The sequence below is a fragment of the Pogona vitticeps genome, chromosome 3, assembly GCF_051106095.1.
Source record: "Pogona vitticeps strain Pit_001003342236 chromosome 3, PviZW2.1, whole genome shotgun sequence".
Classification (NCBI taxonomy): domain Eukaryota; kingdom Metazoa; phylum Chordata; class Lepidosauria; order Squamata; family Agamidae; genus Pogona; species Pogona vitticeps.
The window spans coordinates 116,703,291-116,719,550 of record NC_135785.1 but is presented as its reverse complement, the minus strand read 5'-3'; the positions used below and the strand labels follow the sequence as shown (position 1 = coordinate 116,719,550).

The window sequence follows — 16,260 nt, the reverse complement described above, 5'->3', positions numbered from 1 at the left end:
TCTATAGCGACTGAAAAATGTGGGATTAAGTAGTGTATTATACGCACAATGAGTTGAGGCATGATGTTCATTTCAAGTTCATTTTGCCGGCCCTCTGCCACCAGATCAGGCAATCAATAGGGGCAGCAGATATCATATATCACCTCTCTCGGTACTAGGGAGAGCACCATAATCTCTCGCAAATTTAGAGTGACAGATTTGTCAAGATCTGAAGGGACCTGAATAAATGAAGGGAAAGAGAAGCTTACAGTGGCTTGAGAGAGCTCAGGTTTCAGCTGTTGCAAAGAAAGTCAGGGTATACACATGCACATTTATATACAGGCATGAATGCACTGTGTAGAATCGTAGATACAAAGGTGACTGCTGGGCAGATTGCATTAATTAGATTACAGTTCAGTTTGCACTCCCCAAAATGGAGATGATCTGGGACTCAGGTTTCAAAGCTTTTACAGACAGCATTACAATGATAGAATAAGCACATATGTGTTCTCTACTGCCAGAGCTGTTGCATTTGCACATAATCCATGGTGTATTGGAATTAGACAAAACAAAAATTGACTTTGCTGGGGGGGGGGAGAAATGATATTTCAATGAAGTCACTTGTTTGCAGTCATTTTTGGAAGTTAAACCTTAAGCAATTAAACTGTGTGTAGATCTTCAACTTTGGAGGCTACTCATACTTGGCTGCATGTACACTGTGTGATTTGGCTCAACTGCCCAACACATGTACATTGTGTCTGACAACTAATGAGGAACATACGTGATCATCACAGTTGTCCTCCTCACATCCTAAACTTGGTATATATTTTTAAAAGTACACAGATTCTGAGTTTGTGTGTAAAATAGAAATAAGCTGCACAACTACGGTGAGGTGAACAATTCAGAGGTATCATTAATATATAATTAATATACTCCCCCTCCCTCCTCCTAATTTATTTTTGTGGACACCCTTGGCTATCAAATTATAAAATTAATCATAAATTCATCTCATTTAGTTCATACATTTAAATTCCATACTCAGTGTATTGGACCACATTGACTACAAAGGGTGAGAAGTGTTTTATCCTAGAAATTTAAGGTAAGACCCTCAATATGCTTTTGGACCATAGACTGACTGTGTTTTGACTGTTACCGCCTCCACCTCATCAGCTGTATTTTTAAAAATTGTTTAAAAATAAATCTGAAGATCCTGGGAGCATGGATGGAACATTAGCTAAAATTTAAAATTTAAAAGTTACATAGAAAGCAAACTAAGAAAGAGGTTAATGAGAAGCAGTTACTGGAAATGTGTGTTAGGAAAATAATGCCAAGGACAGAAAGGTATAAGTTTCTGAGCCATTTTCTACTTTGGTCCAGCATGTTTTGAATCCACAAAGGCAGGCAGAAAATTACTTATTAATGGCACAATAACTTCCTAGCTCACAGGATAGAGAAATGACTATACAAAGAAATACATCCCATATGTTGCTTAACATTCCCAGTGCTGAGATCCTCCATGTCTTTGGAATGTATATGGAAAATACCTCCTAGGGAGGAAAAATCTTCAATATCACTGGAAAAGACATCCAAGAAGTGTTTTGTCAATTCACTTAAGATAGTTGTTTTCTCCCCCATATTTTCATTGGTTCAGCTGCCCTCCAGCACCCCTCCCTGTGTTGTTCTTCCCTGAATATGTACTTATTGGTCTGTTTTGTTTTTTTCAATCAGCTCCATAGACCATTCACCTCACCCCTGCCAGTCCTTTTATCTCTGTTTCCTGCAACTGCACAGTAGAGACAGTGTAATTAATGCATGTTATGTTGAGTTCATGAGGCTGTGAGGTATGCATTTTAACACACTTAACATAGCCTGACTTTCAATTTCTGTTAGTCTTCTGAATAGAAAGGGGGAAAGAAAGAAGATTTAGGGAAAAGCTGTGGCCTGTCTGGTGGGCATGATGATCATTGTTCTTTCAGGCTTGCACACAGTGGAAAAATATCATGAGGTGTGAAGTGAAAACTGGCAAGTTTCCCAAATATAGTGTTTTCACTGCCTTCTCAATTTTCAGAGAGTATCTTTTACACCTGTTCTTCATTGAAGTGACATGACACATATGTGGAGAAGGCAGAATGTCAAAAGACTGGTGAACCAGAAATGTTGTACAGTTTATCTCAATGTGGTGAAAATCATACCTGTTGCATAAACATTTGCACCGTGCTTTCACAGCTTGGACCATGAGACACCCTGTCCTGGGACCTAACTGGCTCCGAATCACCTCTGACCCTGAACTGAGCTATACCATCCTAGAGTCTGTTGTTATTCAGCCTCTTTGTTACTTTCCCTTGCTTATTACTTTCCCTTGCTAACCCTAAAAGTCACACAGGGGCCTAATATCAGTCATTTTGTTTAGCCCAGGCCATAACCAAATTCTAGAGAAAAATATATTGTGCATTTAATCCTGAGAAGACCTGGCCTTATACTTCTCCAATTGGGCTTGTAGCCACAATCCACCTCTTCGGTACTGGATGTAGGTGCTCTGCTCTGCTCTGCTTTAGGAAGAGGATGAACCTCCTCTCACTGTTGGCACTGAGTGTTCCCATATCGGTACCTCTCTGAATTCATTCAGTACCACCTTCCCTAGAAAGAGGACAAATATTTTGGGATTATTGCTGCTTCTTTGCTCTGCCCACACTTCACTCAGCTGAATAGAGAGCAACAGGAATAGGAGAAGAAGCAGGACTGGGAGTGTGGGGGACAGTTATTGGCTCCAGTAAGGTGCAGGCCTCAGCAGGTACCTAATAATGCCTATAACTGCCATAGTGCTGCTTTTCCTATTCTTCAGAAACCAACACAAGAACTACCTGTGCAGGAAAAAAACAGTTCAGAGGACAATCCAGAATCTAAGAGCTGTTGTGTCAGAAGAGCTATTTGGTGCTTCCCTTGGATGAATTTCCACTCACGTGGAACGTTACCCCCTTGGGTACCTCTCCCAATTTTCTTGCTGGAGCTGGAGTTGGGTGTGTTTGTGTGTGAATATAAAGTGCACAAAAGTAACCAAACATCTTACAAAGATCTGACTTTTTAAAAGGACTGGTGTTTGCATAACTTCTTGATGATGGTGATGATGGGTCTTCCCAAGGTGCCAGTAATGATACTATTCTCCTTAAGGGAGTTTCTTAAAAAAAAAATCAGAATGACAGAGTTAAACATGTGTTTGCATCTCTCTGATATAAATCACTGGGATTTTAAAAGCACTGAACTTAGCTAAAATATGACTGGTCTTCCTTCTAGCGGTCTTACTACTTGTTAACCTTGTATCTTGCTTTAAACATGAATGGAACTGGTGGATTTTGAGCATATGGGAGTTAGTGATGTGAATAGCCCATGATTTGTCTTTATGGTAATGAGATGAGGGAAGGAAGGTTAACTCCACCAAGCAGCTTCCCGCTCTTTGCCTTAAGGATGTCAGAGAGGGAAAGCAGCAGGCTGCTGTAGGTTTGTACTAATCAATATGTAATATTGTCCATGGTCTTAGATGTGATATGGTATTAGGTTACTGTATATAATGCAGTATTGATTCTATTATATTGTATAATCACATATAAACTGAAATGTAGAACAGAGGGGCAGTATAAGGAGTCTTGCAAAAAAAAAAAGAAGCAAGATTGAAGTAGGGACCCTAGTTTGCATACCAGGGTGACTCATAATAGCTTGCTTGGAATAGGTAAGGTTTGCAACAGCAAGAGCTTGCTTGCCTTGGGAAAAAAAGTTTGGAAGATTTCTTAGACCTATTTATTTGGTAACTTGCCTACCTCCTGACTGTAAACAGGTTGGTGACTTGTAAATTTCCACCATTCTTCTGTAATGTACAAGACAAAACAATGTACTTTTAAACATACTTGCGTAACATAAAATAATCTAACACACAACTGGGCTGTTTCTTCTCTTTGACAGATCTGCCTTTTTCTTTTGTTTTGGGTAAAAGTGGTATGGAGATCTAATGCAAGTAGAGGTGGGATTTGTAACAATCTGTTTCTGCCCTAGGATACAATGAAGTAAATAACTCAGACTGTTTAGCCTTTTCTGTTCTGGAGGTATTACTTACAGTTCATCTTAAAGTGCATTGTTTGAGCTGACATAAAGTATGTGTTTAGGTTTGATAAACATAAGGTCTAAATCACTGGTTCTTAACCTTGGGTTACTCAGGAGTTTTGGACTGCAACTCCCAGAAGCCTTCACCACCAGCTGTGCTGACTGGGGTTTCTGGGAGTTGCAGTTCAAAAGCATCTGAGTAACAAAGGTTAAGAACTACGGGTCTAAATTGACCTGCAGACTAGCTGTTCTGCACATGTAGAAGTGGGGCAGGGAAGTAGAAGCCCTGAAGTTTAACACATGGCCATTCTGTCCTTTTCAGTATGGCCTTTGTTGTATTGATTACTCTGTTTTATTCCTCCTTTTTGTCCCCCTAAGTGGTACAGATTTCATAAGTTCTAAGAGTAGGACTCAGCAGAACAGAAACTCTCATGATCCACAGCCCTGAGCATCCTAAGCTGATAGAGGCCCTCAAACCCCAGGCAAAGTAATGAGCACAAAGTTGTAGAGAATGGATCTCACTACTTTCTCAAATGGGAAAGGACAGCATAAATGCCTTGGACGGGTGGTCCTGAGGTGGGGAGGAAGTGACAGCTGATTCTCAGACCCTCTTGTTAAGACAACTGAGAGGAGACATCAGGTACTTTTAGCAAGAGGCAAGCCTCACTAATGCCCTGTTATCTCTTCCTGTGTCTCACAGAGGTATCCGAGGGCTCAGTCCCCAACGGCGATTCCCAGAACAGTGTGGATAGTTTGCGGAAGCACCTTCGTGCCGACACTTTCACACAACAGCAGCTGGAAGCTTTAGATCGAGTCTTCGAGCGTCCTTCTTACCCCGATGTCTTTCAGGCATCAGAGCACATCAAATCTGAGCAGGTGTGGACCCAGCTTGGGAAAAAGAAACTTGTGGGATACATGCAGCTGCATAAAACAACAGCTGGTTGATTCTTCACTTGTACTTGCCTTAATGTTCATGGAGGATCTACACTACAGACTTTAAACTTCTTCCCAGGAACTATAGTTGTGTGAGGGATATAGATTCTTAACAAGATTGTTAACACCCTTGCTGAACTATAGCTCCCAGAATTCTTTGGGAGAAGCAATGACTGCTAAACTAGCATAAAATGAATATGAGTTTGTAGTGTATATACACCTTTTACTCTGCAAGGCATGTGCAAAAATGTATCCACTTTTCCATATCTACCCATTGACATGGACACACATGAACTTTGACAGTCTGAAATTTTACACAGACACCTATCTACCTTCACCTCAAGAACATAGACAGACAGAGGGAAAATCTTTAAGTGCCTAACATGTACATGTAGGCAAGTCCACATACACATTTGCACCATTTTCTTCCCTGATTGTCTGCACATTTGTATAAAATCTACATCCATGTGGACGTATCCAGACACATATTCATGCCTTTCAGGAAACACAACCCTTTCAGAAGTGGTGTGTATTTTCAGTAAAAAACATGGAAACATAATTCAGGAACAGCAGACATTCATAGAGATGTCCTTTGTATTCTGTAGCTTTCTCTTGGAGATTAGCAATATCCACATTCTTCTTTTACACGTGTATCCCGCTTTTCCATAGTATTACTTGGGTATCTTAAGGCACCTTTGCAGATAATGCTGAAAGCAGTCTGCAGTCCACATCCACATGAGCAACACTTTAGGTACACAGAGCAAACATATGCAGGCAAACATAGTTACCTGCATGCACTATTGGTATGTGTACATGCTACTTCTAGTTGATTTATTTCGGCATTTGAAAATACACCAAAATATGAGAGACACAGACCAAAATATTGTGTGCAGAAGATTGTTTTGAAGAAGATAGTAGTATATTTGTTAGTAGTATATCCACAGCAAGAATATTGTTAAGATTTAGTTGACCAGATTCTGTCAGCATGCACTGTCAGGCAACAGTTTAATCTTTGTTCACAATTGATGTCAGAGTTTATTCCCATTCACAAATAGAAGTTCCAACAGGAGTTTCATGCAGAGGTGATCTAAAAGTTCCCCCTTTAAGCAGATTTCATTTATTTATTTTATGAATTCACATGCCACACTTCAGTAGATTGTTCCAGGATGTTTCATGTAAAAAAAGATACAAAACAATATGTAAATGTTAAATAGATGAAATATTTATTGTGAAACGATCACACAGGAGGGTCTCTTCTACCCTATAGAAATATTTATTTATTATTATTCTGCTTTTCATTCAAAAATAAGCTTCTATGTAGCCCAATGGCTAATCCTAAATAGAATGATCCACTGAATCAGTTACTGAATGGTAAATCAACAGTTGTGCAAATTCCCTTGATTCAATGGGCCTATACTAGCTGGGATTAGCAGTTAGATCTTTAGGCCAGAGAACTCATACATTTTCATAATGCTCCTATACATAGCACTAAAGAATATGACATTTTTATTTGAAGAAGTTTCAAGGAATATGTATTTAAAGTCAGACTTTAGATAGGGACGGCTGAGGAGCTGTAATCTACTGTCCTGTGTATGTGGGAGTAGGCCCCATTAATCATACTGGAACCTTCTTCTGAGTAAACATGCATAGGATTGAACTATTAATCACTGACTAGATAAACCCCTTTGATTTAACAGATTCTCCACCAATTTAATGGGAATTCTTCTGCTGCATTTCTTAACAAAAAGTCCTATTGAACAGTTTCTTGTGCTATCCTCAGACCATTGGCTGTTTTATGTCTTTGTGCTAAACAGCATGTGAAGCAGGGAAGGAAATAGGCCTAACTAAAAGTTCAGCAGAACCACTCACCCCTTCTTTTCCTTCTGTTTCTGTACAGTCCAGGAAATGGGAGAGAAGGACTTGATCTAGAATGAATTAGGTGTTTCTTTGCTACTTGATGCCAAGCCCAAACTATACTCTAAAAATCTCAGCTCCCCTCCCTACAGTATTTCCTATCTCCCATGACTTACCTTTTATCCCCAAAGCTGTTTGTCTTAACACAAAGATCAAAAGTCTTTTAAAACCACCCCAAGCGGTACACTGACAATAGTAGCAAAGGCAAAGTTGGCTTCGGGCTCCTGCTATCCCAGAGTCCCTGAGTTTATTACAATGAATAACCTTTATTTACTTTCATTAGACTATTAAACACCAGCACAGTCATTCTTCCCCCAGAAACTCTGAATGGGGCCCATAAAGCAAATCCAAAGCCTAATTGAGTTCATTTTAATTTCTCTCCCGATCACAGCGAATTACTCCGGTGATAAATCAGGGGGCAGCTTCACCCCCAGCAGAAAGCCTAATTTGCAGCTAATTACAAAACTGATTTCTACAGGAAGATCAATACAAGAAGGAATTGGAAATGACTAGGCAATTGCGGCTGGCCAGGGAGGGCGGCAGGAGGAAGGCAGCTCACTGGGAGCTGGCATAGGAAGCGGGGACAGAAAAAAAAAACCAAGCGAAAAGAGCAGAAAATCAGTTTTAATTTAATGTAATATTAATCAGAACAACTTTTCCTGCCTTTTTTTTTGTACTCTCTCCGGTTCCTGTGTCTGGTTTGGAGGCTGCCACAATAAAAAGGCAATTACTAATGCCTCTTGGACAGGACACCCTTTCAGATGCAATGAGTTTTCCCCCTCCCACCCTTCTGTTAGCCATGTGGCCTGCCCCCACCCCAATTTCATACCCCAGTGCACAAGAGTTGGGGGAAGCAAGAAGGGAGTCAGGCGCCCTAGAATGGGTTGTGGAGAGAAACTGCCCAGCAATCAGACCCTGTTTCGTACAATGCAAACACCCTAGAGAATCTTGTCTGTCCATAGCAGAACCTGAATGCACAATCTGTAGTCCCCTCCCTCTAAAGAGAGAATCAGCAAGCTTCCCTTATGGTTCTTTGAAAGAATTAGTGGGCCTGCCCATCAGACTTCCCACTCTTTCCTTGTACCCATAGTCACTGAAAAACTTCCAGTTTTCCTTATCTCCTGGAAAATCTGGTAGAATCTGGCCAGTGTGGAGAGGGAGTTGTTTGATGCATAGGATGGATGGGGGCATCGGCCATATATTGTGTTCATTTGCACTGTTTTCCTCTTCTTTGCTTCCATCTGTGCAGGGACTATACTGCACCTCTACCTAACCTTCACTCCCCCTCACATCTGCCCACTGTTCCCTTCTTTCCAGCCCATCAATTAGAGAGCTTTCTTTTCTCTCCTCCCTAGGGTAATGAGTACTCCCTCCCAGCTCTGACCCCTGGCCTTGATGAAGTCAAGTCAAGTCTATCCACCTCTGCTAACCCAGACCTGGGGAACAACGTGTCAGGACCCCAGACATACCCTGTAGTGACTGGTAAGTTACAAACCCAGAGGCCAGAGGCTATACCTTTCCTTTCTTTTGTAATTGGTCCAGTTCTGTTTTATCTTGAAACTACAGTATGTTCCCAAAATATACAGCATATAAAAAAAACCCCAACCCTGAAAGAGACAAAACTAATGAATGGAAACACTGATGAGAGCACTAGTGGCATCATTGATTTTCTAGCTTAACCAAACCAGCAGATCTTTTAAAAAATAATTTCTGCCTACCATGTGGCCTATAGCAAGTGCTGACTCACACACTTAATAAATAAACAAACAAACATTAAAACAGCAAATTAAACTACTGAACACCTTAGATGTATTTCATAACTACAGTGAAATCAACAATAAAATCAGATAACCAGAACAAAGAAGAAGAAAAGGCCAAAACCACAATTCTTACAAAAGACCATCCTAAATCAAACTTTTAACCAAGCACCAGAAAGCACTCAGGAGTGGACTTGCCTGCAGTAAAGAGTAAAGGATAGGTACTGTGGTTGAAAAGGCTCTGTTCTGTAGCCTTCTCGAGAAATATCTAGCCTACTATCAGGTGGTAAAAGTCAAAGAAGCAGATCATTTGCTAATCTTAGTCCAACCGGGAGGGTAGCAAGGGGCTATACTGGACTACATGCCTGCAGAGGTATCCTGCTCCTAAACCATTCACTGCACTAAAAAGATTAGAACGATCACTTTGAACTTTGCCCATAAAATAACTGGTCTTCAACAACAGTTCCGTAGTCCATATTGCAGTAATCTAAAATGTATCCTTGCCAATTCATAAATGACTAGGATCAAGGCAACAAATCCAGGAGGATGACAGAGTTGGCAAAACAGCTTCATCTGGTGAAAGGCACTCTTGCTATGGACTTTTGTTTGATAATCTAGATATGAAACTGGACCAGGAGCACACCCAAATTGCAAAGGAGATTTGTCAGAGGGAGAGTAACCTCATACAGAAGGGGCAAATTTCCCACCCCCATATCAGAGGTCTAAATCTACATTTCTGTCTTGCCTGGCTTGTATTAGCGTTGTTCATCCACATCCAAACAATTATTGACTCTAGATTTTGGGTTCTTTCCAATGACACTCTTGGTATGCAACCACCCTGCCTCATTAATGGAATTTTTCAGTGAGTCCATATGTTGTCTTCCATTCTAATACTGCCTGAGTTTTTCCAAAAGTTCTTCCAACTTTTTTTTAATCCCAAAAAAGTTTGAAAGAAAAGATGAAATGGCTGCATATTTTTTTTAGTGGTAGTCCTAGGAGCCTGCTTCAATTTGAAGCCCACACCCTACCAAGATTATACACTTGATGATGATCATCAATCCTCTAACAATTCCTTCTCATGGTTTTATGTTGACTAGGTGCAGCCATGGATGGTATTTTGGGCACATTTGGGGCTTATAGGATGGGGCATGAGTCAAACATCTACCTTACATCCAACAGCTAGATCCTTAATCTTGTTCGTGTTCAGACTAATCAGGGCTCATGACATATTAAGCCATATATTTTACGACTAAAGTTGTACTCTTTTAGACTAGGAAGTGCAAGGGTCAGTATTATTGTTAAAAACTAGCAGCTATTATGGTGGGCAGCAGAAGAACATTTTTCTGCTGCAATAGGCCAAAGCTGGAGGTCATGGAACTCAGTGGCTAAAGTTGGCTAAATCCCTCTCATACAATCTGACCCATCTTACAGGTTTGTGCATGAATTTGTCAGTTGTCCCATAAAGAGTGAAGAGACAACCAGTTTTGTAAAGGTTTTCCCTGTGTGGGAATTTGAGCATGAATATTCATGAAAATGTTTATATTTATTTTCACACATTTTAATATATTGTAAAGTTTAAGGACGCTGAGAAGGAGTAAATATTCTCCATATTTTCTACCTGCATTGATCATCACAGACTTTCATGGCTATAGCTATGCATTTTTGGTTTTTTATTTTTTCAAAAGGGATGACATGTCTTGCCTTGCTTTCCTGCAAGGTTTTTATATTGTTGCATATATACTTTGTAATATTTTAATACTTCCAGTTTTTGTGAGGTATTTTAGTTATATTAATGTTCATTTATGTTTTGAGGCATTTCAGGGTTTTATCCTGTAAGAAATTATAATGTGATATCTCTGAAGTCATGGTAGTTTGTGTATTTAGAAATCAAGGTGCTGTGTGTATATTCATTATTGGCTTTGATGATTTTTGATGTGTAAAGTGAATTGGAGAGTGAGAAGTCTCTGACACTTTTTGTTTTGCAGAGATAGTGTGCATTCCATCCTTAGTCCAGAGCAGAATTCAATTGCATAAAAGAAAATACATATTTTTCTGGAAACAAATGCAAGCAGTTTCATTATTTATGTGAATTAACTTTAAAAAAAAGAAGCAGCAAGAGAAATCATCTTCAGTTTAACAAAGTGAAAGCAGAAATTAGTCACAAAGCATGGCAGCAATTCATTGAGGAAATAGGTAGATCTAGAGTTTTGGGGACAGCCCTAAGTGTTGGGGAAATGTTGCCTCATCTTGTTGCGGTGGGAGGAAGCATCCTTCCTGCTTCGACAATAATAGATTCTATATCAACAGTCTTACAGTGACTTACCTAACTCAAAGACACACAAGCTGCAATGACTCTGTAGTCTCAAATGTTTCTTCTGCTGGCTGATCTCAGAGATCTGCTAGTGCAACTACTATGCTGACTAAGAGGTGACTACATTAACAAATAATGCAGGAAATGTTCCAGGATTGGGACCAGGAGAGGACTAAAATGGTTAACAAGCTGCAAACAGGGCTGATTTCCTCCCCACTTTCTGCAGACTCCTGTGTGTTTGGCTGAAGTGAATAAACCCAGAGAAAACCTGGGTTTCCAGGTACAACTTCACAACAGATCCATTCACATTTTTCCTTTTCTATAGTTGCACCCTAAGATCAGCCAGAAGAAGAGCCAGAATGAGGCAGAGAAGGAGTAGAGGGAGGGAGGTTGCCATCCCCTAGATCAGTGGTTACCAGCCTTGGGTTTCCAGATATTCTTGGATTAAAACTCCCAGGAGCCTTCATCAGTAGCTATGTTGGCCAGGATTTCTGGAGTTGTAGTCCAAGAACATCTGGGAACCCAAGGCTGGGAACCACTGCCTTAGAAGATCCCCAGGCTGTGTATGTTCTTCTCAGATCTTAGAAGCAATGCTAAACACAATAACGTACTCACAATTTGTTCCTATTTTTAAGAATAAGGTATAATAAAGATACATTATACTGCTAACAAAATGAGGTATAATTTCATTTTTTTGTGGTATAACTACAGTAGACCCTTGACTTACAGACAGCTTGATTTACAGACTTTCTGAGTTACAGACTTCTCTGGCCGCAAAATTTAGGTTTGACTTGCAGCCTGAGAATTGACTTACAGACCAGAAAAAAAACCAAAATGGAACAAAAACGGCCTGTTACGGGATTAATTGGTTTTCAATGCACTGTAGGTCAATGGAGACTTGACCTACAGACTTTTTGACTTGAGAACCGCCTTCCAATACAGATTAAGTTCTCAAGTCAAGACCCCACTGTATATAACATTTATTTACTTTCGTTATTACAGGGTTCTAACTTTATTAAATGGTTGGGGAGGAATATCACATGGTTCATGAGCTGGCTTGTGCTGATGAATGAAAGTGCAGCACAAGGACACTTGGAAGTTGTGCATGTGATAAGGATTTAGGACTCTTAGTAGATTACAAGCTAAGCATGAATCAACAGTGTGAAGCAGTGGCAAAAAAACAAGAAACAAAACCCTAATGCAGTACTTGTTCCAGCAACAATGTTGTATGCACTGGACATGGATAGGCATGCTACATGTGTAAGGCTAAGACCTGAAATTAAAAGATTGTTCTTGTTAAAAGATGAATCGTTTGCAATTGATCATCTGGAATATAAAACATAAGAAGTTCCAACTTAGTTCACATTTCAGTTAGATTAGCTTTTTTCTGTATTCTTACAGAAAGACTTTGTGCCTAGTACCAAGACAGACACAGGAGACATAAGGAGTATCGCTCTCAGTTTAGAACTTGGAGGAGACTATATGTTGTTGCTTTTGATTTCCTCCTGCATGGGGTATTCTGGGGAGTGTAAAAGAAGAAACTTTCCCAAGATTCCTGTGGAGTAGAGCGGCTCACCTATCTTTCTTTAGAATTTTGTTTGTTTTTTTCATTATCTTCAATAAGATCTACTTTGAGTCTGGTCACTGGACCACTTCAGAACTATTTACTAATTTTAATGTTTGATTCGAGTACAATTCAAACCCATGGAAGGACTTTTTAAAATTTTTGTCTGTTCACTTGATTTGTGGAACAAAAATGTTTCTAAAGTGGGTGTTGGATTTGCATTCAGATTCTAATTTGGTTTGACTCTTTCTTAAAGGTGAAATTTCATGTCACACCATATTCTTATGCAAATATTACATACATGTGATAAATCTCTGAAAAGTGGGATAAAATATAATTAATTTTGTGTAAGAGACATACGTTACTGTTCATTTATTCATTTACAGATATAAGAACATGTGGCAGATGGAGCAACAAGTGTAATCCTTCTACCTGTTCCACTATACAGTGGTGCCCCACATAGCGAGGTTAATCCGTTCCGGATTAACCATCGCTATGGGGAAACATCGCTATACGGAACGGAAAATGCCATAGGAACGCATTAAACTTAGTTTAATGCATTCCAATGGCTTCTAAACTCACCATTAAGCAATGTTTCCCCATCCGGTCGCCATTTTCGCACCCTCGGTAAATGAGGGCAGGGCGCGAAAATGCTGCGCGCGGCCATTTTGGGGCGTCCGGCGGCCATTTTGGAACCGTCGAACAGCTGATTTTTAAAAACCGCTATGCGAAAAGCGAGTTGTTGCCTATCTAGGCATCAGTATGCGATCACATTAGCAATCCCCAAAAATGGATGGCTATGCGAATTCGTCGTTAAATGGTGCGCTCGTTATGCAAGGCACCATTGTATCTTTTATATGTAGCCAAATGCATGAATAGTCTTCATCTTGTTTTTAAATGCTTTAAAAATATTTTCCACAATGAAAAAGTTGTGAATCACAAACTGTTTGTACTGATTATCACCGATTTTTGTCAGGGAGTCAGGGCTTTTTAAATTACTTCTACTACTAGTTGTAATGTGTAAGTACCAGTTATGCCAGTTATGATGCTTCAACTGGCAGGCTTGTGATACATTCTCTATTCATCCTAAGCATTTACAAGCATAAATAAACATACATACATTATTAGAGGGTCAGTTTGGCTCTTCCCCAATAGCTAAGGACTGGAAAGTGTCCACAACCAAACAGGATAGATTTACACAAAATCTCATCATTCTGATGACACCTTTCTCCTTAATAAGTTAGGCTGTGATGTGGTCCTAGAATGAGCCCTTCACAGTCACACTGTTGATTCATGTTTCGCTTGTAATCTACTAAGACTCCTAAATCCTTGTCACATGTACAACTTTACATGAAATAGGGTTCATGTGAACATTTGTAATAATCTTAATGTCATAAAGAAAATAAGTGGCTGGAACTGGCAATGTGATTGATTGAATTCACCCTTAGATATCAAGAGGATCAGTGAATTAAAGGAGAAGATGCTGACATTCTGGAAAATAAAAGCATAGGGAAGGGGGTGGGAGCAAGCACTGGCAAAGGCTGAGAATCTGAGTTGATGGACCATTTGCCTTTTGTGAAACAGCTGCTTAGACCACAGCCTAAAGAACAAAAGGACAGGTCAGTGAACAATGACAAACCTGGGGAAAATGGCAGAGGCAGAAAGTTCCCCCAGCTATTGTAGGGGACAGCTAAGCTCACTGGTGGTAGTACCATTATATTTTGTTGTAATAGGACTTCCAGATGTATTGGATAATCTCACTGCCATGAAAGGCATACAGATCTTAGAATGTTGCTTGAAAAAGAAATAAATAGTAAGTTACAATTATAGCTCCACCCCAGATAGGTAGTTAATAATAATAATAATTTATTGTCATTGTAAGTATATACACATACAACGAAATTCACAGACACCCAGAGACCAGACACATGCACACACATAAAATTCCCCAAACACTCCCCACCCACTAAAAGTCCCCCACTAAAAATACAAACATCTACACCGCAGGCCAAGTAACACAGTCCAACTAATTATTCACTACTGGTGGTCTTTAAGCTCATTATTAATTGCAATTATAGCTCTGGGATAAAAACTATTGAGAAAACGTGTGGTCCGAGTCTTAATTGTTAGTTACTGGTATATTTGTCATTTAAAAAAACCCTAAATCTTTGTTCACCTGTTCCTCAGATACTTAACTTATTTTTTTAAAAAAGAAAAAATGGTTTTCATTCAGCAGTATGATCCAGCATTTAAATGATATAATATTCATTCTCTACCAATTAGTGAGTCCAATTGCTTGTAAATGTACAAGTAATGTAAAAGTTACACTTACATTGCCACATCATGCTGGATGGGGCATATGGGCACACTAGGATTCCTTGAAAGATTACACCTCCACACCTTCCATAATTTCTATCACTATGAAAAGTGAAAGTGCTTTACTGAAAGGCCTTATTTGGTTTTTTAAAAAAGTTTTCTGAAAACTTCATTTAGCATTTGTTATTTCTTTTCTAAGCATTAAAACCAATACTTTATTTAGAATCCTATGAAGCTCAAGATTTTTGTCTTTAAAAGAGTAGTTTTAGAAGAGGCAGCTGTGTTAGTCTGTGCTAGCATGTCAAGCAAAAAGAAAACAAAAGAAAAGAAAAATAAAGAAGACAAAAATATTGTGGAACTTTAAATACTAACTGTTATATTTTAATGTGAATTTATGTAGACAAGTCCAGTTCTTCAGACAAAAGCATAGTTGTTTTTAAGTCTCTCTCATAGTTATCATAAGTGTCCATCACTTTCTGTAAGAACCAATGCAAATCATCCCAGCCTCATTTTTCATGGGAGGTGGTTTGCTCCAAATGCAAACTTCTAAAAGCATTCTCAAGCTACATTCTTCATCAGATACTGGGAACCAGTAGTTTTCAACTGGGTGACTATTTTGTGGAGGTGATTGATGTGGTAGAGATTAGTTGCTGTGACCTGAATAACCAGTAGCTTCTAGAGTACTGTGCTAAAGAAATGCATCTGGAAATGGTCTAAGAAATGGGTGGCTTTGTACAGAGCTAGTCTTGTTGTGATGTACAGGTTTCTTTTCCCTGAGAGTAGGTCCCTTGTTTCAGGGCAGTCAGCCTTCCCCAACCTGACAATTTTCAGGCATGGTAAACCCATTATTCACAATCAACACTTTTATTGACAGACAGACAGACAGAAATCTTTATTGACATACTGTACAAAATTAAAACACACTAAGATGCAAATACTGTAAAACATTAAACAGCTAACGTGTGGCAGGGAACAGCCAAATAACTTTTATTGTGAATCTGTATTCTGTTTTGCTTAGAAAAAAGGTGCTAGATTAGAGAAGGCAATTTTAAAATAAACATCTAATATTTTTGAAGGAATTAATAAGAAATGTGCTGTTTTAGGTTCGTTGAGATGGAGCCTTATAAACCACATTGTTTATTTCAAAATGAATTGGCCAAAATCGTGTTGCATAACTTGCACCAATGTAGAAGCAATGATATCACAGGAAAAACAGATCACCACTCCTTAAAGACCCTGCTGTGATGATTCATGAAATTTCTGGTGTGTGGATTGGAGTGTGGGGGTGGATTTTCAGGAGATTGTTCTGAAATTCTGTTGCTTTGTTATGCAGTTTGAAGGCAATTTGTAACATTCACTTGCTTCTTGAGTTCATGTGTCCTTCCTGGGATTCT

At 39.3% G+C, this 16,260-nt stretch overlaps 1 protein-coding gene across 11 annotated transcripts in view; it reads left to right on the top strand.

The window, feature by feature from the left end:
• The window catches only part of PAX2 (paired box 2), a 160,033-nt gene that overhangs the window by 100,062 nt on the left and 43,711 nt on the right, over nucleotides 1-16,260 (top strand). For 10 of the 11 annotated variants that reach the window (XM_072994931.2, XM_072994927.2, XM_072994925.2 and 7 more), the window contains 2 exons: nucleotides 4,772-4,947; nucleotides 8,274-8,400. The exons of the other annotated variant lie outside the window; for it this stretch is intronic. In XM_072994931.2, coding sequence (XP_072851032.1) covers nucleotides 4,772-4,947; nucleotides 8,274-8,400 — 303 coding nt within the window. The remainder of the gene's footprint in view (nucleotides 1-4,771; nucleotides 4,948-8,273; nucleotides 8,401-16,260) is intronic. 11 annotated transcript variants of the gene reach the window in all.